Genomic DNA, 24,484 nt, shown 5'->3' with positions numbered 1-24,484 from the left:
GTTGGCTACAGTACAGAAGGTGTTCTTATAAATGTAATGTTCTAATAAAGTTATAAAGCACTGCCATTTGATACCACCAAACCTTGATGTAGCAGATGTGCAGCTGAAATGATCTTCTCAGAAAGAGAAAGATTAGCCTACTAGTGTCCAGAACACTCAAATGTAAGGAATGAGCTGAGTAACCACTTAAAGGTGCAGTAAGCCATTTTTGAAAAACGCTGTTGAAAGTGGACAGCAGTAAGGGGTGTATACATGAGAGACAAAGCTCAGTGCACAACACAGACATTAGCAGAACGACTATAGAAAGAGAGATGGTGGTGAAAATACTAAAGATGAAAAGGCCAGGGGAATATAACTTTAAAAAGAAGGGTTACAATCAGGCAAGAGGTAGGACCCAGGTTAATATTGGAGAAGTTTTCCAGCGCTGGAGAGACCTTAAGGAGCGGGAATTATTATTATTAATATTATTATTATAAGCCTGTAATGTGTAAACCTTCTCCACTGCCCATTTCAAGCATCCCAAAGCATTCGAAGCTCCCAAAGTGTGTCCGAAAAGTGAGATGACTTTCTCCTAATATATGTTTTTTACGCCATAATCGTTGCTTGTGTTGCATATATGTGTACGTTTACGTGAATCTGGGGGCGGATTGGAGGCATCAAGATAGGGGTGTGTTTGTTTTGGTGATTTTAAATATCAACCGGGTTTACCAGAAATCGCTTACTGCACCTTTAACAGTTATGACAGTATCATTTTGAAAGTTTTTTTTTTTCTTCATTTTAGCATACAGCCTAGGCATTTTAAACAAAAATGCATTTTTTTTTTATAATATATGTACAGTATGTCTATATCTATAAGAAAGTGATAAATAATGCCAGTTTTTGCAAATAATGCCCGATACCGAAAACTGAAAGTGCAGTCCAGCAAACTGTTTATGGTTACCTAGGCCTACCTTCGAATTTTGAATACTTATGAAATGTCTATATATAATTTATTTATATGTAAAACAAATCAATTGTTTTATGGCCCCTCCTCAACAATTATTTGGTTTTGACTTCCTGTTTCTTCCAGTAAGAAACCAGCAAACCTGATGGTTACATCAGACCGTCCTGCACTTGAACAGCAAAGGACGAATTTACAACGCAAGAAGTTGTGATTTGGTTTGGATTTGTAGTAACCAAGTAGCTTTCCACTCACAAAGATGTGTGATGTAGGCTACACCCACCAGCAGGAACGGCAAGAATACACGAGCTAAAATACTCACCGTTTTATTGTTCTCCATGAACGAAGAGTTGGAGAAACCCTTTCCAGTCGTTCTCTTCAACGTTTACTCGCGTGTATATACACTTTTTCTTCTATTTAACGAGCCCAACGAAACAACACCGGTGTTTTGTTGCGATATACAGTTAAGTTTTTGTTTGAATTGACATGTTGAAAGAGTTATTTCGTTAAACTCCGCACTACACACTAACAAGAAGGACTTCACGACGAAGCTTGTGGAATGTCACGTGACCACTTTACTTATAGTGAAGTCCTCGTGCTCACATGTCAATTTCATCACACTCCGGTAGACTCGGTCATCATTTTCGAAATCAGTACCCGAAATTTCAGTTTCAGTTTCCAATTCTCGCGTTTTTCAGAGTGAACATCTGATAACAAGCGTATTTTGTTGGCTATATGTGGGAAAATAAGTATTCTTTGCTTTGCTTAGCTGAAATAAAAAAAGAGGCGTAAGACTGAGACTTCAACAGAGGGTGTAAATTCGGGACAGCACAGCTACGAGCGTCAAAACCGAAGGATGGAGATCTGGCTGTGCCCCAAACACAGACTCCCCTGCTGCAAGCTCCGGTAGTGTCTTGGGCAAAATGCATTGTATTCACCGAGCACCTAACCAAATAACGCAGTCTCCGCAAGAGAGCGAAAACGCGGATCGCAGCGATTTGTTTACGCGTGTTTGACAGTAATTGGAGTTTAGCAAAGACCCACTGATGGAATAACGTAACGTGTTACCCTACGCAAGGAAACCATACAACGTCAGTTTTGTCGCTCGATTCCTTGTCTGAAAGAGTATAAGGAATGTTTGGAATACAGAAACGAAGGCTGTTTGGTGTTCTTTCATTACCAGTAATTGTGGCAGTGATGTGCTGTGCTCAAAGGTAAGAAGAGCTGGTGGAGACCATGGCGCGAGCGCATAGACCTCCTGGGCTCTAATATGATGGAATAACCTTCTTTATTGTTTCTTTACAGCGCCAATGAACCAGGAAACATGTCTTTTGTCAAAGAGACAGTAGACAAGCTTTTGAAAGGGTATGACATTCGTCTTCGACCAGACTTTGGAGGTATGATGTCGCTCACTTCATTAATTCTTACTTTTAATGTTACATAAGTATTTAAAGATGGTTTTAAATACTGATATAAAATAAATAAATGGATTTGGTGAACTTGAGGATTAAGTTTTTCTTCTCATTTAAGGTGCACCAGTGGCAGTAGGCATGAGCATCGATGTGGCAAGCATAGACATGGTGTCGGAGGTCAACATGGTATGTCTGTTTCTATCTTTAATTATTTATCGAACCATTGATAAGTAGCATAAGCAGACTTTTGGACATGTCCTGTGAATTTGTATAAGAGCTTCCCATTGTGCTGTCCATGGTGCTGAATCCACATAGCTTAGTGTCTTCTGCCTGTGAGTGCTAGAGCTTTGCTCAATCTGTTTTAGTGCCAAGGTCTAGTAAGGGAAGTGTTTTTAATATTAAAATCCTGCCAGGACTTCATTGTCGACAATGTGGTGTTTTTTCATCATGTTAATGCTTTCTCAGTGCAGATCAGCACCAGCAAATCACTTCCAATGTCAGATGATAGCTTTTATTGTGATTTAAAAAAATAAATAAATAAAAAACACTTGAAAAATATCCCACGTTTTGGGATATCCCCAGAAACTGTAGTGGTGCTTTTTGAGTCAATAAAAGTTTGCATTCTGTACTGAAGTGTTTATGATTCATGGATACATGGGTAACACAGTTCAAAGGTTTTATTTGGAGCATTAGTGGATTAAATATGAAGTGTATGTTTGTGTTACATACATTCTATTTTTGGCTGTTTTGACTGTAGAACTCATACAGACTTGATATATAGACTTAATTATACGGTATGAAATGTCGAGTCAAAGGTTCTCAGTGGTACATGTCCACATCAGAGTATGAGACAGGGTTGTCTCTATGGAGACCATTTCACAGTCATGAATATGCAGATAGGTTAGCCCTCTCACCTGGGCACTGAAATGAGGATGCTGTCAGCTTAGAGTCCCACAAGGGGATGGACACATATGCCAAGGACACAGCTTGACTGTGACACAAGAAGTGATCATCAGTCACCTAGACTTGTGTTTATTCTTTTGTAAAGTTGATAGACACTGACAAGATGAAATTGTCCAGTATCTGTCCTCATCTACTGTACATAGCATGATATGTCAGACAATTGTCCTAGTGTGGATCAAAACTGTTTTGACATATTTGCAATTCAATTTCTTCAATATTGTGTTCTTTGTGAAAGTCGTTATGTCTAATCTCAAATTTGACTTTGATTTGCTCTGGCATTGTGTCACATCAGAGGATATGTATCCTAGAGATTTGATATGTCACTTTACCTTTAAGCCTGTCACTGATCTTACCTTTAAAGGTGAGAGTTTGAACAAGGTGCACTAATCTTAGATTAACCCCAAAACACGTCTGTTGGAGCTCAGAGCAGTGAAAGTCACACAACCCATGCAATCACATAAAAAAAATCGTACTTTTATAACTTGAAAAATCAGCCCAGATATGGCATAGTTTTTCATTTTGAATATTTGTCCCTGAAATTTAACAGGTTGTCCAGGTTAATGAGCTTTTAGCTTGTTAGTTACTTTTGATTTAGTTCTATCTGTAAGAAAACACTCCAAATTTGTTATTGCATCATTTTTCGCTTGTCGTCATGTGAGATGTGCGCTGCTCTGATTGGAGCTGTCTGTAATGCTATGCTACTCAGCCCAACTCTTCTGCCCACATCTTTCCTTTCCTTTGCACTTCTCCCACTCACTGTAGAAATGCATTGATCAGTGCATTTTTGCAATATTAAGATCATTAATAATTAAACACGACCACACTTAGTCTTATCAGGGACAGTATGTGAATTATTCACTATAGACACACATTTAGCTTTAGTTCTCCCGTGGAGTAAAACTGACCCTGTCAGCATGAACTATTAACTCAATTTGTAGCCGAAATCAACAGTGCTGCAGACATTATCCCGGTTGATGAGGTTAGCCATGTGACTGAACTTAGAGCGCTTTGCACGGGAAGTCTAATGGTAAGGTAATCAAGCAGACGCTAACAGGATTTTCCAGCCTAAGAATGGTGTTTGCTCTTTACAGATTAGTTATTTCTGTATAATGGATTAGCTTTCTTTAGAGGTACAAATTAGGATTACTTGGCCCATATTGTTAATAGCAGTGATCCAGGCAGGGTGAGGACAAGGATGTGTGTGTATGTGTGTGGCGGGGGTTGGCTCAGCTCAGCAAAGCTCAACGCAGCCCAGCACAGTGGGGATATCAGGAAAACCTCTGTGCACAGTAGGGATTACAGAAGTCAGTGTGATTATTATTCTGTGAAACAGTTAAGCATCCAGGGAATGACAGGAATAGAGAGCAATATGAAACATTACCCATACAGGCATGTCCGCACACACTCCGCCTCTGTATACATGACTGCTTATGCAGACCGTATGAAATAGTTCATCTCTCTTGAGATTATCTTTGAAGTGATATGATTGAGAGTGTGTTTGCTGGTGTGAGAAAGGAAAAAAGTCTTCTTAGTATTCATTCATATATGCATCAAAGTTGAATGACTACTTACTCAAACTACTGTTTGCGAGAAGGAAAATGGATTATAGATACATACTGGCGAAATAATTGCGTCACACATATAAACTGTTGCTGTCCGTGGTGCTGAAATGTGTGATTTGAGAAGGATTTTGCATATGTTGAGATACTGACATATGATGGGAACACACTACACGATTTTCCAAATCGTCGGATCGCTGTTCTTCTCGCACTACATGGCAGTCTGGGGTTGCATTTATTTGCTGTTGTGTGCACACTACATGACAGATCGGCGACAGGGGGGGTCACAAATTACACAACATTTCAATGGGAAGAATTCCCGACAAACTCTGTCTGGTCTACAAACTATGTAAATATGTCGGTGCGCTGATTTGCAACGGGAAAAAAAAGAAGAGCTTGCAGAAGCCATGCTTGCTGATGTTCTGGTGCAGGTCTATGACTGCTCCGCCTGAATTTTCTATTGCCCTGTATCTTATTCTCTCTTTGGCTGTTGGTCTTCACAGATGTAATTCCAGGCAAAACACATTTCACACTGCAGGACAGTCGGTGACAGGTTCAGATATTTAGCATGCTGTGATTGGTGCATGCTAAATATCTCACGGGCATCGGTGACAAATTGGCGCTTCACTCAGATCGCGTCTTTGATAATACACACCACGCGATTGTAACTCATGTGAACGAGCACCGATTTGCCTCAGATTTTGGCCATTTATCTACGCTTTCCGCAAAACTGTTGGCGAGTGAAAATCAAGGATAATGCAGTATCTACCCAGCATTAAAGAGGGCCTATTATCCTTTTTTACATTTTACACATGAAAAAGTTCTGCAAAGTTACAAAGCAAAGTCCACTTCAAACGAGGTTATTCTCTACATCAGCACTGTTTCTGAACTACCCGAAACGTCTTGATTGTAGTGTTTCATTTTCTTCCAGGAATGTACACATCACAATATTCCTCATTTATATAATTCCTGCCCAAAGCATACACAAAATAAAGGGGGTGAGGCCTGGTTGAGTTGCATTAGTAGTGTGTTGTCACCATATCCAAGAGATGCTGTTTTTTCCACCCCGGATTTATCGTAGTTATGGTAAGAGACATGACATTTTCAAAACACACTCGAAGCGATTAACCAATCACAATAAAATGGCATAATAGGTCCTCTTTAACAATTTGTTACAACTACAATCATTAACTTTATCTAACATAGCTCACAAAATTAGACATATCAGGACGGAAATAAGCCATATTGTTTAGATTTACTACTTGTGAACTTTTTACAATATATATTGTTGACAGCGCATTACTTTATTTCCCAGTTGTTGTTGTAATTTTACTATGTACTAAGCTATGTTCTGTGATTCTGACATTTATTGTCAAGCGCACACATACATATTTAATAGGACCTTACTCTGTCAATATGTCACATGAAACAGCTTTCATTTTGTGTTTGTTTAATTTCAGTAACAGGCTGAAGCCTGATGTGTTCAATACAGATTCTCTTGTAAGTGTCCTGGTGTGTTCAGTTCACTTGTAAGTGTGGCTGACAACACCAAAGGCTTTAGGAATTTCAATTTAGAATATCCACGACCCCAGTCTGCCTTTAAAAGGTATTGTTCTTCAACATCCCAGCTTGAATAGCCCCTTTTTGTATCAAGGCAGAGCTTTTTCAAATGTTTAAAGGTGTTTGAATGTGGAATAGTTGCTCGTTGACTTATGCTGATTTGATGGGTTGTTTTTTATTCGCTTATGTTTTTGTGTCTGTGTCTGGACTGAAGATTACAAAATATATAATTTGAAAATATTTTTTGGTTAGGGCTGGATACACCTCAGAAGTTTTCTACGATATTATAAGCAGTGATGCAATGAAAATACAGTACAGTACATGACAGTAAAGACATTTATTATTTGTGACCCTGGATCACAAAATCAGTCACAAGTAGCACGGGTATATTTGTGGCAATGGCCAACGATACATTTTATGGGTCAAAATTATCGATTTTTATTTTATGCCAAAAATCATTAGGATATTAAGTAAAGATCATGTTCCATGAAGATATTTTGTAAATTTCCTACCGTAAATATATGTTTTAAAAAAATTTGGTGAGTGAATACAGCACAATCGTGAACATAAATGGACAACTTTAAAGGCGATTTTCTCAATGTTCGAATTTTTTTTTTTTTATACCCTCAGATTACAGATTTTCAAATAGTTGTATCTCGGCCAAATTTTGTCCTATCCTAACAAACCATACATCAATGGGAAGCTTATTTATTTATCTTTGATGTGATGTATAAATCACAATTTCAAAAACAGATGACTGGTTTTGTGGTCCAGGGATCACATTTTACAAAAGATTATATCTCAAATAAATGCTGTTCCGTTTTCTTTCTTTCATTCAAAGGATTCTGAACAAATGTATCAAGGTTTCACAAAAATATTCAGCGGCACAACATTGATAATAATTATAAATTAGAAATGTTGCTTAAGTGCCAAATCAGCATAGTGGAATATGATTTCGGAAGGATCATGTGACACTGCTGAAAATTCAGCTTTGCCATCACAGGAATAAATTACATTTTAACTATTTCACAGTTTTACTTTTTTTTTATTAAATAAATGTGGCCTTGGTGAGCATAACTTCTTTCAAAGACATTAAAATACTGACTACAAACTGGTAGTGTATATAAGTATATACAATTAAACTACATGGCCGAAGATAAACCCCTGTTGGTCAACCATGAGCTGTTTCCAGAACAGTGTGTATAGCCTACAAGTAAGGGCTAACAGGGCCATACTAACCAAATCTTGACCCCTCAGTGGAGTCAGGAGTCATGTCTATTTCACCAAAGTAAATGTTGCTCAACTGTTGACATTTAGACTGTTAAACCGCAGGTGTAACTGTATGTGATGTGTGTGATAGATTGTTGGAGGTAATATAGTGACAGAATTGCACAACTGCCTCATCCAGCCATGTTTAGTCCAACCTGTTAACTCTTGCCATTAGTCATTGAGTCACAGCAAAACATGTCCTGATTGACTGACATATCCACGGCTTTTCTTACGCCTCTGTTGACTGTGACAAGGCCTGATTGTGTGGCATAGTGTATAAATAGCCAGCTGCCATGGCAATGTGGCTCGCACTTGCAGAGTGTCAGGTGGGCAGGCAGTGTGTGCGCATGTGTGTGTTGAACGTTTAATTGTGGTACCTCATTAGCTAGACTGACATGCCAGAGACAGACATGAAACACATCAAGATTTTTGTTAGTACGTGTTTTAATGAAACCAAGAAGAACGAAGTCAATGGAGTGGATGTGTTTCGAATGTCTTGCCGTCACGTTGTATGACAAAAGTAACTGTCCCAGAGGTTCAGTAGTGACATGGGTAGACATTACAGAAGAAGTTTTGGATTCCCCACAGCATTGAAACGCATAGACTGAGACAGCGCAGCTACACTGAGATGCACTCCAGATTTTTACCCAAGAGGCTTTTTTTTGTGTTTTTTGTTCTGCTTTCCCATGGTTTCCTCTGAATATCTTCATTGTTTTTTTGTTTTTTTTTGCTCAAGCTCTAAAAGAATCACTCTTTACTGTGACAGGTTGTAGTATAATCATATCATACCCTGAAGTTTGTTCTTGAAAGTTACACCAATGTTTCTTGTTCAGTACAATTAAAGCTCTGAGACATTTCTGTTAATTCAACTGTGTTGGGTTATGGTCTAACAATACACAACTTTGTTCATTGCACTTAAAGTGATGTTCGGGCTTCAAAACAAGCTCTAAATTACAGTGGGCAGTAACTAAATTGAGGATTTGTCATTTGAGCTGTAAAGTTGTCTAAATCATTATTTTAGTGGTGGGTAGGGCTGGGCGATATGGCTGAAAACTGTATCACGATATAAGTGTTTCATATCGGTCGATATCGATAATTATTGAATTTTTTTATAACATATTTAAAATAAGGACCAGTCCAGGAGACAAATATATTACATTTAAAGATTTTTTATTTTAAACTTAACCGACCTCTGATTATAATCCCATCAGTTAAAAAGGCAGAAATGTCAACACGACCATGGAAAACTCAAAAGTCTAAAATCACAATGAACACTTAACAATTATCTCTTAACATTAAGGTGCAAAATTAAAGAATACGTAAGAAATGCTTTATAAAGGGGTGGGCGATATGGCAAAAATATAATATTACGATTTCTTTCTATAAATTATATAAATCTATTTCTTTCTATTTTCTATAAATTATACATTGATACTTATTAAAGCTATTAATAAAGTTATTAGTCAAGAGCAGTGAGTGATTTTCTCTTTACATTTTGTTGTTTTATTAACATTAAAGGGATAGTTCTCCTAAAAATTCTAATTTTCATAATTTACTCTCTCACGTTGTTTTAAACTCGAATAAGTTTCTTTCTTCTGTTGAAAATAAAAGTTATTTGGAAGAATGTGGGTAACCAAACAGTTGATGTACCCCAGTGACTTCCATAGTATATTTTTCCTCCTATGGAAGTCAATGGGGACCAGCTACTGTTTGGATACCCACATTCTTCAAAATATTAATATTAGAAAATATTAGAAGGCAATTAATACAGGTTTGGAACAACATTTGAGTGCGTAAATAATGAGAATTTTTTTTTTTGGGTGAACTATCCCTTTAAGGACAAGCGGCAGCGTGTTTACTATTACTACTGTCTCTTTAAGAGCTGCGCGCGACGCGTCTATTATACACGCATTTGACAAGCAGATTTTCTCTCAATTTTCTCAAGTTTGCTTTCACTTTAGACATATCCGACTAGTAAACCTTGTGTGTATAACAGTATTAGCAAAATAAGACTCGAAAGATAACTTAGTATTCAGGCGCTGGTAGACAGGCTTTTAGTGCATGTGAGCTTCACATGTATGCGCTGAGAAACTAGCTAGAACAGCGCATAAGCACGCGAATAACAGAAAAACTGACGACGGTCTTGCATAATCTGCAGACGACATTGGTCTGACTACGGTCAGACTTTAAGTCAGGCGAGCTGACTTTTTCTGTTTTATCTAGTTACTAGAGAGTGAGTGCCTTTGTTCATGCAATCAAACTTGCTTTGCTGGTTTCTTCCAACGAAAAAATAAAATAAATAATTATCGAACGTTTTATCGAACGCATTTTTTATTGATATTGATTACGTGTCTATCGCGATACATATCGTTATCGTTTTATCGCCCAGCCCTAGTGGTGGGACTACTGTTTTAGGTAGATAAGAAACTCTGGATATGTGGGTGACTTTAAGCATATAGCAGTTATGTCACGTCCCTTCACATAGTTGTAAAAGTTGAATGATTGCTCAGACGAGGTTGGTAAGCAATTCAGTCACAATAATAGTCACATCTTAACGTATATGTCATGTAATGTGAAGTCTGGTTATATTTAATACAGTATTTTCAAGTTTATTCTGGTGCATTACCTTGTCCCATAGACCTTCAATAATTTGTTTTGGACAATTATTTTAGAGCTTAACTTGTAATGAACCTGGATTGTTCTTCCTTTTACCTTTATGGTTCTACAGTTGCTATTTTGGAAAAAAATCTTTAAAACATTCTGTAACTCAAATGTATTACATAAAATGCAGACACAGCTTCAGCTTGAAATATGATCCATGCACTGTCTATTAAGGTCTACTTTTCAATGTTGTGCTCTTGATGTCAGTGCATGCAGCTGTATTCTGTCTTCAGACCGAAAGTTTTTAAAGACTAAAAGCTCTCATGCTCTCCTGTCAGTGGGGTAAAGTCAGTGCCTTGAGTAAAAAAAAGATTTGCTTTATGTGCATTACATTTTACTCTCTCTCTCTCTCTCTCTCTCTCTCTCTCTCTCTCTCTCTCTCTCTCTCTCTCTCTCTCTCTCTCTCTCTCTTCACTTCTAAAATCAGGGTAGTGGTAACGTCATTACTCACACAAAGACATATTTTCACTCACAGAGTTGAGTCGCAGTGCAAGAATTATGGCATGAAATATCCCATTCAAAGCTGTCTGTCAGCAAGATTGCTTGGGAAAGGGAACATTTTTTTGAAAATATTACACTCTTCCATAAAAATGAATTAAATACAATTTGCATCTAACGGACCGTGCTGCTTACACAGCCTCTCGAGGAGGGCCCAGCACAGGCGGCATTAAATTACCCTGTCAAAATGTGCTGTTAGCAAGCAGAATATTTCTCAGAAATCAAAAGCATTCAGACATAATCAATATACTGCTGCTGTTCTGTGTTCAATCAGGGGGTGAATCTCACAAAACCTGTCAATTTTGTCCCAGTCACATTTCACACAGAAATAAAATTATATATTTTTGTATTTATTTGTGTGTGTGTGTGTGTGTGTGTGTGTGTGTGTGTGTGTGTGTGTGTGTGTGTGTGTGTGTGTGTGTGTGTGTGTATATATGTATATGTATATGTATGTATATATATATATATATATATATATATATACAGTATATGTATATGTACTGTATGTATATATAATTTTTGGACGATTAAAAATATATATTTTCCCCCCCCAAAAAAATCTGATTCTCATTCATATTTTTAATATTACGTTTAAAATTAGCTAATTTCAATAGAAAAACAAATGTATTTATGGTTACACTTTATTTTAAGGTGTCCTTGTTAAAGTGTAATTATGCATCTAAGTACTGAGTAATATTAATTAACTACATGTACCTAGGGTTCAGTTAGGGTTAGTTGCATGTAATTATGCATAGTTTATAGTTATAACTAGAGTAACTATGTAACGTGTAACAATGACACTGCAAAATAATGTGTTACCGTATTTTTTAAATTATTATTTTAAAGAAATTTAAAGAACCCCACCAGGACAAATGACCAAAAAAATAAAAATTGAAATAGAAACAATATATCTGTACTCTCAATGAGAATCTGCTGGGGAATGTGTTTAATGTTCATGAAAATAATGTCCAAATGTGACCTAGACATGCTTTCATGAGATTAAAAGACCCTTCAAATTGCTTATGGGGGCATTTAAAAGAATATCATAAATCTCTCTCTTTCTCTTTCTCCTTGAGGGGTAGTCTTTGCCTTTCTTGACAACATCTGAAGTCAGGGAACATTTCATAAGTGCTACTGACGCACAGGACTGACATTCTCATCCATGCACAAACACGAATGAAACATATTCAGTGTGATAGTGCTGCATGGATACACAGCAGATGATCGCTCTGGCACAATGTGTGTGGCAAGTATAAGTGGTTGCCCTGGAAACCAATATCATCTTTAGTATGGATTTGAAGATGTTTGTGGTACTTACCCAGGTGAAGAGGGAGGTGGGGGTGGTTTTATGAAATTACAGTTTTTTGTTGTTGTTGTTGTTGTTGTTTTTAAAGCTTATTGCCTGAAAATGTAATTATATCTAAAAAAGCTCCATCATACCTGCTGCTCTTTGGTCAAGCTTTGTGTAGAAAACTGTCAGATGAATAAGTTGATCTGTGCGGCATATTTAAAAATAAAAAGATTTCAGAAGCACTACAATGATCCATTAGGATGAATGCTGGTGGTTTCCTTTAATTTAATGCAGCTGTAACCTGATGGCTGAGTTTGGTCAAAGAGCTTTCAAGGTGAAAGTAAGAGAAGGAAAGGCACAGAAAGTGAAGAATGCACCGGAAAGCCTCAGAAACGCACAAGGTATCGGCCCAGAGCTCAGCAAGCCTGTGTGGGCGTTCTGCAGAGAGGGAGCGTCGTCAAGGAGACTGGAATTATTAATATATTTAGTCTTTTGTTTGCGCTCGCCCCCTTTATTTTTAGCTTGATAGTCAGCTTTGTGGCCTGTAATTGTTCAATCAGGCGTAATATCAGTGTATAGAAGTGTTAACTCTGAACTTCACTAAGTGCCTATTATCTCCACCTTTAGGATAAATAGGTGTGCTCCGGGAACCATTTCCTTCCAGCGACTGGTATGTGTCATATGACCTGAAGGCAAATGGAGCATGTTGCGGTCTAAGTGCCCTCTAAAAACAGTTTGCGTGGACCGCAAGGTGACATCCAGGGTTTCTCCGCTTCAATTATAGATGGAGTTAAGAGGACATTCCACTGTTTAAATCACGCCAAAATGTCCTGTTGGATACTTTGGAGCTCCTGTTGAAAGTCTCATTGACACACTGCAAAGCTCCTGGGCTTATCCCTGCCGAGCACTAGCAAGCAATGGAGAGGGCAAGCAGCAAGATCACGCTGTGACATCAGCCTCTTTGAACACCATGTTAACTACAGCCTGTTGAGTTGCAGAGCTCTGGGGATGAGTGCCTCTCTCCTCTCTCTGGAATTCATCCGCCGTTACCAGGAAGTTTTCTTTTTCCTGTGCGCTTTACACACGGTTGTCTTTCTTCAATGCTGTTGTTTGCATGGGAGGAAGCACGTTGATGTCAGGAGGAAAATCAATATCATATGAAAGAAAACTGGCTCCACGACTGACCTGAACCTTGGGCTGCCAGATGTAATTTCTGAGCAGAGGATGCAAGAGTCCAACGCTTCTGGAGTCAAAAGTAGTTTAAGCCATTAGGAATTTTTCTTAAAGGGTTAGTTCACCCAAAAATAAAAATTCTGTCACCATTTGCTCCCCCTCACTCGTTCCAAACCCGTAAGACTTTCGTTCATCTTTGGAACGCAAATGAAGATCTTTTTAATGAAATCTTAGCTATTTCTGTCCCTCCTTTGACATCTATGCAACTGACACTTTGACGCTTTAAAAAGTTCATAAAGAGATTGTAAAACTAATCCATATGAATTGAGGGGTATAGTCCAACATTTCTGAAGAGACACGATTGATTTATACGCTGAACAGATTGAATTTAGGCTTTTATTAAGGCACATACAGTATAAACATACAATGAGGTTCATTCTCGTGTGTTACAGAGAAGGTTTCAGCTTTCACAAGAGGTTTGTTCTCCCGCGTCAAGCAGGTTCGGTTGAGCTTTTGTTTATGTCCGCTGATCAATGTTTATATGTGAATAAAAACCAAAATTCAATGTTCATAAAGTGATCGTGTCTCTTCAGAAAATTTGAACTAAACCGCTCAATTCATATAGATTAGTTTTACGATCTCTTTATGAACTTTTTGAAGCATCAAAGTAGTAGTTATGTAGCTGTAAATGGAGGCACAGAAAAGTCTCAGATTTCATCAAAAAGATAAAAAAATTAAATTCTGTCATCATTTACTCACCGTCATTTTACTTTCCAATCCTTGTTCTTTGGAACACAAAAGAAGATATTATGAAAAATTTCTCAGTTGTGTCCATACAGTGAAAGTCAATGGTGTTTAATGTTGCATAATGTATATATTTAACTCCACATTAGTATATGTAACTACACTGCTTTAGGCCTCATGGTAAGTGTAAGCTGTAAGCACTAAAAAGAAACAACTCATTAGTCATTCATGAATCAGACTACAATGGCTACACTGTATGCTTTTGATTCACTAACAAGAACCAGTTCATAAGAGTCATTCATTCTGTATGACCAGCACAACTAAACAATGTCTTGAGTGTACCTGTAAAGTCATTCATTTTGTTAAGTACCAATCAGAAATGAACATTAAGCTAGGATAGGAGAAAGTTAATCTTTAAATGCGACAATTGTTTGCTTATTTATACACATAACAATCTTTTAAACTTTTCCACTTATTACATCTTGCAAGTTAAATACCCACACTACGGATCAGTGAAGTTTTCACGCTGACACTGCACAGAGAAATCTCTCTTATTGCTGTTTTTCTGGTATTCCCAGCAGACGTGGTGGTGGTAGGTTGACGTAAATGCTCTCTGACTGGCATGCTGAAAGCTTGTCTTTGTGTGAGAGCACACACTCCTCACCCAGCTGATGACACTATCACCTCAGCCTCCCAGAGGGTCTCATTTATTGACAGGATTTTTTTTTGTTTTTTTCTATGATTGATCCTGCTCTTCACAAACTTTTTTCATTGTGTTTTCAAATACAATGTAGGGTGTAAATATGGCGAAAAGTGTAGTTTCTATGTCATAAGTCACTCCAGATTGTATACATTGTGAATAATAATAATATTAGTATTATATTATAAATATATATAAATTATAGTTTTGTAAATATTAAGTGTGAATAATATTATTATATTCATACTTAGGTTAAATTATTAGTATTATTATTTATAATAAATGTAATTATTTTATAATAAAATAAAAATACATTTCCCAGCCTTGTAACTGTAATCTGAATCTAGCAGGGGTAAATCTACGTCTCAGTTCTTTTGTGAGTACCCATGTGTTTGATATCAGCCCCTACATTAATAGATTGTCAGTTTCAGATTTGAAATAATGTCTCTCTGTTTGTTTCTCTTGCGTTTCATCTGTTATTTTTATCTGTGGGACAGGGGAAGTAGTGTATATGTCAGAATGTGGTGTCACTTTATCATGAGGGAATCCCTCTCAGTGGAGAACAACAACAATGATTTACTGTGGAGTCATAGCCTGAGATGTAGCAAGCAGCATCTTAAGATGCCTTTATTTTTAGCTGTTTTCTTCTTGCAGCTTGAATCTACTACTATAAAATTTTGCCTAATAATGAATGATTGATGCCTTATGTTTTGTGTGACCACTGCAGCACAGTTCCCCAGATATCTAAAGTATCAAATCGCTCAGCTGGCACGACAGCATCTGTTTACTCCATTATTAAACATACATGAAAACGACTCTGGTTTTACAGTTTTCAGTGCACTTCTGGCTTGTCTGGATCACGTTTGACTAATGGACTGTGTGTGATACAGTACATGATTAGAATCATTCATAACTAAACATTAAGTTTGTGTAATTTGTGATGGGAGTGTCTCTGAGCAGATGATATTGTATGGAAAATAGTTAAGAAAACATTACCAGACACAAATGGCCCTACACACAGGTATTTGAGGGATGAGTATCCTCTGCTTCATCTCCGGCTAGACAATTTACTAAGTACATTTGTTTACTGTTGGGAAAACATAACAGAAAGTGAACAGAGGTGAAGCTACCAAATACTTTATAGAAAAAATTGCAAATATATTCTGGCTAGCTGCACAAGCTATTTGGCAAAATTTTGCTTGTATAACAAATAGTATATATATATATTTGCAGTCATACTACCTTTCAAAAGTTTCGGGTCGGTGTTTGTGTGTTAAGGAAGTCACTCATGCCCAATGTGTCATTTATTTGATCAAAAATACAGTAAAAACTGTAATATTGTGAGATATTATTAAAGTTTAATATAACAGTTTTTTTTTATGTTATTTTTTATATATATGTAATTTATTCTTGTGATGGCAAAGCAGAATTTTCAGCATCATTACTCCAGTCTTCAGTGTCACATGATCCTTCAGAAATCATTCTAATATGCTGATTTGGAGCTCAAGATTTATTTTTATGTTTATTTCCCGTTGGGAAATATTTTAAACTTTTGCTGATTAATATTTTTGTGGTAAACGTGATTACTTTTCAACCCAAAATGAAAATTCTGTCTTAATTTACATACCCTATTGCTGTCCAGGCCTATATGACTCTTGCTTCTGCAGAACACACACACACACACATCATTTTGATTCATATTTTTGAACATTGACTCTCATTGCATGAACAAAAGAAAACAAAAAGAAAATCTTACTTTTGAATTTCAAAAGAAGAAAGAAAGTCATACAGGTTCAAATGATATGAAGGTGAGTAAATTATGACGGAATTTTCATTTTCAGCGAACTATCCCTTTAAATCTTCACTACCGTGTTGCTACTACCCAACATTGACTGGGGTAAAAACTTCGAAGCATTCTTAATACTAATTAGCATTAGTATTACTTTTGGTAATGTAGGGTATAATTTATTGTGAAAATGATTTGTATCCATCAGTGTCATGTAGGGGATTAATTAAAAACAAAAGCCTTACAGAAAGGCATGAAGGGAGAAAGGAGGAGAATAAGAAGCAGGAAGAAGGATAGGGCTGGAAAGAATGGAAGACGGAGAGAGAGGGGGAATCACAGACATTAGTAATCATAAAGAAGGTGTCCCTGTCATGTCGTCCCCCTCATCTCGTTAGCTAATGAACTCGGCTTACACGCTCTCTTGCACAGCCTCTGCTCAGCTGGCACAGTCTGAAGGCAGCCCCAGGGACCATAGCCCAGTTCTAACATATGTTTCTAAGTGAATTACTTCTTATTACATCAACAGGTTGTGCACATTGCGGTGGACAGCATGTCAGGTCTTCATTTTACCCATGAGTACCTAATAGCAGACACACAAAGTACACACATACACACATCCGCGCTTCCTACTGGATTTCAGAGGTTCAAATTTGACCCAGGGGACAAATAAGATCCATACATTTTGTGATTTCAGCCCTTTTAAAATTCATTGAGTTTCAGAGGCGGCCCAAATAAGGCCTATCATGCCAATGCTTTAGTTTGATTGAATTTCTATACTGTGAATCGCTGAGGTCATATAGTATAGCTCTACGAGCTGATGTCGGGTGGACTATTGAGACTATATGGCAATGGTAATGTAAATCCGTAGCCCGCGCAGCACACACCAGACTGCCTCGCAGAGATGACCACGCAGCGTCTTCGTGGCAGACAGACTTGAAAGATGGAAGCCGAAGGCAGCTTGTTTTCAATCCAACTTTGATGCTTCTATAAATATTACTCAGACAACCGAAAATCTATTTGCTGAAGGCCACAGCCTTTAGATTTCTGTTTCTGACCTTGACACTTTTGACTCTTCAGGAAAAACAGAGTGAGTGAGCTCTGTTCCAAAATCTAGGGTGAATTCCGAACGGCATTTTTGCGTCATTTAGGGACACTACGAGAAGGGGACACAATTTGAAGGGTCATTCCAGAACAAAAGTGAGCGGCTGAATGCTTTCTCAAAAGGCCTTTTTACAAGACTGTTAGCTAAGGGTACACACGATGTTCACTTTGAAGAAGTAATTTTGTCATTTATTATCACATGGTCCTAAATATATCACGTGTATCCTCACAATTTATTGTGAAAATGTGGGTAATTATTTTTCTTTTTCTTTTCTTTTTTGTGGTTACCTAGTGCCACATGAAGAGAGTTCACAAATGGGAATGAATTGAAGACACAAAGAGGCAATATTTGACATAATATATTGTTTTATATATTTTGAGCACCTATATCTTCTTAGCGTATTGCTTTAGGTTTGTTAACACAATTGTTTATTACATTGAATTTTTTGTTGTTGTTCTGTTCTTTCTATACAAATTGCAATGTACATTTTATGGCTGATTTGGCTAAATGCTGTGGGTGATTTTTTTAATAATAATTTTGTTTGATAAAACGAACTGCTAATGTTTCTCTTTGACTTTTCTACAGGACTACACATTGACCATGTATTTCCAGCAGTATTGGAGGGACAAGCGGCTAGCATATTCTGGAATCCCTCTCAATCTTACTCTAGACAACCGGGTAGCTGACCAACTCTGGGTTCCTGACACGTATTTCCTAAATGACAAGAAGTCTTTCGTCCACGGTGTCACGGTGAAGAACCGCATGATCCGCTTGCACCCAGATGGCACAGTTCTTTATGGATTAAGGTGAGAACTAACTGATCACATAACCAGGGCCTCAAACAGGATATCATGTCATCTCTTGGAATATCTGAAGTCCAGGTTCTTCCTAATATCATTCAGTCATCATTAGAACACATAGAAACAAACTGATTATTCAGTCAATAATTTAAGAAGGTCAAAATTATATAATTGGGCTTCAGTCATGTTGTGCAGATAATTGGTCCATTTAAGTTGTACGGGAGCAAATGAAAATGAGCAAAATTGTTATTTTAGTATTGTTTGCTTGTCTTGGTTGTATATAGTATGTCAAATATACATACAACCATCTTAAATTACAATCAAATGCTTAAAAAGTATTTTTTAAATTAAAACTATATTTTAATATATTAATTAACTTTTTTTTATCCAAAATGGTCATTCAAAATGTTTTTCACATACTACTTTTCACATAATTTGATTGTATTTGATGTTTTAACTAATGAGGGAAGAGTATGACAATATGTAGCTTCAGCGAACAAACAGATCATGAGAGCGTGCCCTTTTTTGGCCAGTGCACTCGTCAACTAAATTGCTTAAGTGCTAATGTGTGCCTTTATCTTGTTAAATCCCTTCAGTGTTATCAGAGTCTGATGAGCTGCATTGCTCTTTCCCCTGCGGAAGAGCAGGGGTATGCCTTCATCCTCTGTACCAGCTGGAGTGCACTATGAGCCAGTTACCGTAGCCTAATTTAGCTTTTCGTTTTGTTCCAAATGAGATCCTGTGGACTAATGCAGCCATATGCTAATGAATGGTTCTTGCTTATAAAGTTTATTGAACCATTTCCGTCCTTTTGTGATTTATCTCCTTGCGCTCAAATGTAACATCAGCAATCCATTGAACATCATTTTACAGTTCATCTAGGGAGTTCCCTGGCTATATAATGCACATTTTGTAGTTTGACGAAGCGATAGTGTGGATGGAGGGCTTTTATTTGTTTGCCTGAGCTGGGCGCCATTAAAGAAAGAAGAGCTTGCATATTTATGGGAAGGCATTTGAGTGTGCTCTCATTAAAACGACTCTGAAGATGGAATGAAGACACTGAGTTTCCTCTTTAATTTACCTCCTCCAGGAAGGAAAGACCTCTGAAACATAGTAACAACCCAATCTAAAGCAATGTTATATGCTCATATGTCAAAATACTTATTTGTAGTGATCCTTAAATTTAAATCGAGGGAGAGCATGCAATACAGAGACAAAAAAAAGTGGAATGACTGCTTTAATATGTTGTTGGAATATTTTACTGGAGAGATAAAAATATGTAAACAGTTCAATTTAATGCATGGTAGAGTTATTTTAACTCTCAAACGATCTGTCCTGATTGTGTGAGCTAAAAAGTTCTGTTGTCCATTAACAATAGTGTAGCGATGCATAAAACACAGTTTAAGGTGCAGTTCAAACACTTTGGCACAGTTTTGTTGACAAAAAAGGTCTACTGTCTCTTGTCAATAGTGTATCGATGAATAAACCAAACCAAGCTTTCTGTTGGTGAAGCGAAATCTGCCTGGGGAAATCTTACCTCCTCACCCAAAATGCCCAGTCGCATGAATTCCTGTTGAAATAACTGAATGACAATGACGCCTTACAAAAATTGTATAAAAGAAATGAAACCTCCCTGCCATAGAGGACCTTGGTGAGACCCTGCATTTATCCAGATACGATTAGAAGGATTGAACATGATCTTTCTCTTATGATATGCTTATTTCAATTGTTACCGGGAAGTTAAATCGATACCTGGACTGTATTGTTCCCTGGATTAGAAACCAAACCTCACTTAAAATGTTCATGGATATTGATTCACAAAGAACATTTATCATCACATTTTAGTCTAAGCTCACACTTGTAGGGAAGTGACATGATGAATGGTATATTTTATTCGATTAAATATGGGCTTTCCTTGAGCTTGCTTGGCAACTTGAAGTACCACTAATCAGTAGCCACTTTAATGGGACAAAAAACGCATTTTCATATATTCAAGTCTGCACTATTTGTTCATGTCCACTGATGCATATGCATGCTCTGTTCTATATTTGGTTCAAAAGCCTTTTGAAGGGCAGGAGGAGCCATATTTTAATTTGTTCCATCTTGCTCGTCCTGTTTACAAAGATATACACAAAAGTTTTGCAGTTTTGTTGAGCAAGTGTGGTACATGCTATATAATACTGTAGAAGAGCTGTGGGCACCTGAATGTATAGAATTGTGGCTTCGATTTTCCTGTAACCTTTGTGTGTGTGTGTGTGTTTCTGTGTTTCTAGAATCACCACCACTGCCGCTTGCATGATGGATCTGAGAAGGTATCCATTAGATGAACAGAACTGCACTCTGGAGATAGAGAGTTGTAAGTGTTCTCTCTTTTCACTCATTTACACACACCCTGCTGCAAAGACCAGCATACATTACCATGCTGTTCCTAGCTGGTTTATACTAGTCATTGCTAGTTTGGTGCTTTTCTCACTGGCGAGCAAGCATAGCCATAAAAAAAAAAAAAAAAAATGTACAGTATCACAGAATATTAATGTTGTATATTTCTGCTGTAGTGCCTAAAATTATAATAATAAATGTTTACCCTTTTACAATATAACTTCTTTTCAGGTTTGAATAGAAAAAATTGTCTGATCATATCCTTTATACCATATATTCTACCGTTTAAAAGTTTGGGGTCAGTAAGGTTTTTTAATGTTTATTAAAGAAGTCTCTTCTGCTCATCAAGGCATTTATTTGAAATACAGTAAACACTACTATTGCAAAATATTATTACAAGTCAAAATAACGGTTTTCTTTTTGTAATATATTTTAACATGTAATTTATTCCTGTGATAGCAAAGCTAAGCAGCCATTACTCCCAGTCTTCAGTGTCACACGATCCTTAAAAAAATCATTCTAATATGATGATTTGCTGCTCAAGAAACCTTTCTAATCAATGTTGAAAATAGTTGTGCGGCTTAATCATTTTGTGAAAACTGTAATAAATTTTTTTTGATGGATAAAAAGAAGTTATAAAGAACAGCATTTATTTGAAATTTAAATCTTTTTTGACGTTATAAATGTCTTTTCTGTCACTTGATCAATTGAATGCTTCCTTGCTGAATAAAACAAATATTTTAAACATAGTGTAGCTTGAAATCAAACCTTTTTTTGTATGATTATTAGGTTGTTTTTGCTGAATATGTTATTTTAGAAGAAATGAAGTTTTAGCTTACCTTGTTAATCAGTGAAAACACAAAAGAATGATATATTTTATTGTTTTATCCTTATTACTTATTTTTATGATTAAGACTATATAGTAGATTTTGGACTCCAATCTATAATCTTGCATGACACCTATGATTGTCGGTCAACTTCTTTTGACAGAAGCATTGTGTTTTGTTTATGCTCTTTAATCTGCATTAAAACAATCAACTCTCTCTGGACCATCACTTTTATTTGCATCACTTCTTTAACATCTAGTTATTCAGTTTAGTAATAACCAAACTTTCAGTTTAGAAACCAAACTTTAAGAGTACGCAGTGCTTCATGTACGCTAATAAAACCACCGAGCTCATTATGGTTTACAAACACACCAATGCTGGTATGAAATGGAACGGTCTGTGTCACAGCGGGAAGTCTGACCCCTAACAGCTCCCTACACAAAACAGATCCTCATATTCATGATTATGCTAACAATGCACTTGTGCTGCCTTTTTCAGCATATGTTACACATACCAATTATGGAAAAGAAACCCGCAAAAGGCCGCATTTCCAGGGACCGCATCCTTATAATTGTAAATGAGGGAGATGTAGTTGTTTTTTTTAAAGAACAAGCATTGTTTATTCAACATAATTTGGACAGAGTTGCTGTGATTAGTGAGATGAAGGAAAGGGACCAACATTCAGTTAAAGTATAAAAATATAACATAACGTAACAACATAATGTAATATATTAAGCTCAGTAAATCTCTCACCAGAACATGATATGTGATCTGATATTTACTTTGGTCCAGTAATTTATATTTTACTCCTCGACAAATTTGATTTATGTTTTTCCTGTAGATGGATACACAACAGATGACATCGAGTTTTACTGGAAGGGAGGAGAAAACGCAGTTACTGGTGTGGCACGTATCGAGCTCCCACAGTTCTCCATCGTGGACTACAAACTTGTGTCTAGAAATGTTGTCTTTTCCACAGGTAAAGTAGCAAAACAGGTTGAAATTATAAACAGTAAGACTAAAACCCCTTTGTATAAAAAAAATTTGCACCAAACTTCACTTTTAGTCTTGCTATCAAGCTTTTTTCATCATCTTTGAAGTTGACTATTATTTGACTGCTTGCATGACCTTATATTTACATTCTTGAGGTCATGACCCCTTAAGATGCAGATGGATTTTTTTGTAAACTTCACCTTTATATTAATACAAGTTGATTATCTTGTGCTTAAAATATTACAAAAAATGTCTAGAACATAACCTGAATACAAAAAGTGAACTCAATGTATCTACTCCTGTGCATCCTGGCAGGCATTTTATTGTGCTGCAAAATGTGGCTATGAGTCTAGCACTTATTTTTTATTATTTGTGCATGGCAGGTTTCAGCATACTTGTTTGCATCAGGATAGTCAGTAAAGGGGTAACCGAATCATTTGTTATAGTTCTTGCTACATAGTCAATAACAATATAATTGATTAAATACTGAAATAGTGAAATGTGTTGTTTTAAGAGTGTAATTTGCAAGTCATGTAATTACGCAAGTGAGAAAGTTTATAGCTTAGATCTGAGATATGGGAGATTTCTAAATCTAAGGAAGTTTTAAACCAAAAGTCTGAAGTCTATCTGTATAAAACATGCCATTAGTCTAGAATAACAGTGCTCGGAAAAAAAAATGTTATCTCTGATCAAAAAGTTTATTTACAGCACAGAAAAATGATGAACACTACATATCATATTATATATATATAGTTTTTAAGTTTTCTCTGGTTTTCCTGTTTTCTGCCCGCACCCTCATGAGATTGATATTCCCATGTACTGCTTATTTGAAAAGATGCCTAATTGGGGCCTGTGCATCAAATATATTTATTCCTCATGATAGAACAGACCAGTAATAATGAAGGAGCAATTACCACTCTATTTCCTCAAGCTTCTAAAGAAAAGAGCAGAGATGGAAGGGGGGAGAAAGTGAGAGATGGACTCAGAGAGGGAAAAACAGCCACTTTATACAAACCATCACATATTCATGAGATAGAAGACCCATTGCATAAATTATTCTCTTCTAAAACTTAGGCATTTATAGAGGCAGCGTTGCAATGATTATTCCCCACCCTGAATTAATTATACATAGAAAGAGACTGGCTATCCTCTGCACATAGTGAAAAGGATTATGGGAATCATGAAGTTGCGATTGAAGAGGATGAAGAGGATGGCATATTGCTGATGCCATGATGAGCTTTTTCTAGGAGGAAAAAAAAACAAACACTTTGGGTCAAAATTGTGTATAGTAGAGGCTAACTGACCCAGGCTAACCAGCCAAACCTTGACCTTAAAGGGATAGTTCACCCAAAAAAGAAAATTCTGTCATCAATTACTCACTCTCATGTCATTCCAAACCCATAAGACTTTCGTGCATCTACAAAACACAAATGAAGATATTTTTAATGAAATCTGAGAGATCTCTGTCCCTGAATTTAAAGTCTTTTCATCCAAAACCCTTGACCAAGGCTTGACATAATTTTTTTCCTCACCAGCCACTGTGGCTAATGGATTTCCAAATTGACTAACCAATCAGCATTTTCACTGGCCACAATTTTGACATTGATACCATGGGGGTGAAATTATGTGCAATACGCACAATCCCACGTCGAAATTCAAGCCCTGTAACACCAACAATATTCATAGAGAGCAAATGAAATGAGTGAGTGAGGGGAGGCGGGTTTATGTGTAAACTTGAACGAGATGAGAGATCGAGAAAGCGCAACTGGTATCGTGCATCTATTCTGCGGAAAATGAGTATTGGAAGCGTTTATATATATTTCAGTG

The 24,484-nt window shown here is 36.8% G+C and overlaps 2 protein-coding genes across 6 annotated transcripts in view; one reads left to right on the top strand and one right to left on the bottom strand.

The window, feature by feature from the left end:
* gabra5 (gamma-aminobutyric acid type A receptor subunit alpha5) overlaps positions 1-1,339 on the bottom strand; it is a 39,739-nt gene extending 38,400 nt beyond the window's left edge. Inside the window, exon 1 of the mRNA XM_082137269.1 lies at positions 1,263-1,339. The gene's annotated coding sequence lies outside the window, so the exon portion shown is untranslated. The remainder of the gene's footprint in view (positions 1-1,262) is intronic.
* Positions 1-24,484, top strand: part of gabrb3 (gamma-aminobutyric acid type A receptor subunit beta3) — a 65,857-nt gene that overhangs the window by 25,832 nt on the left and 15,541 nt on the right. For 3 of the 5 annotated variants that reach the window (XM_082137260.1, XM_082137262.1, XM_082137259.1), the window contains exons 3-7: positions 2,246-2,337; positions 2,471-2,538; positions 18,244-18,464; positions 20,732-20,814; positions 22,506-22,643. In XM_082137260.1, the coding sequence (XP_081993386.1) occupies positions 2,246-2,337; positions 2,471-2,538; positions 18,244-18,464; positions 20,732-20,814; positions 22,506-22,643 (602 nt within the window). Of the gene's footprint in view, positions 1-2,015; positions 2,155-2,245; positions 2,338-2,470; positions 2,539-18,243; positions 18,465-20,731; positions 20,815-22,505; positions 22,644-24,484 lie in introns of those variants that run through there. The other 2 variants (XM_082137263.1, XM_082137261.1) reach the window with 1 other exon arrangement.

The sequence above is a fragment of the Leuciscus leuciscus genome, assembly GCF_965113295.1.
Source record: "Leuciscus leuciscus genome assembly, chromosome: 14".
NCBI lineage: Eukaryota > Metazoa > Chordata > Actinopteri > Cypriniformes > Leuciscidae > Leuciscus > Leuciscus leuciscus.
The sequence above is the reverse complement of the archived record's forward strand: the minus strand, read 5'-3'. Positions and strand labels throughout refer to the sequence as shown.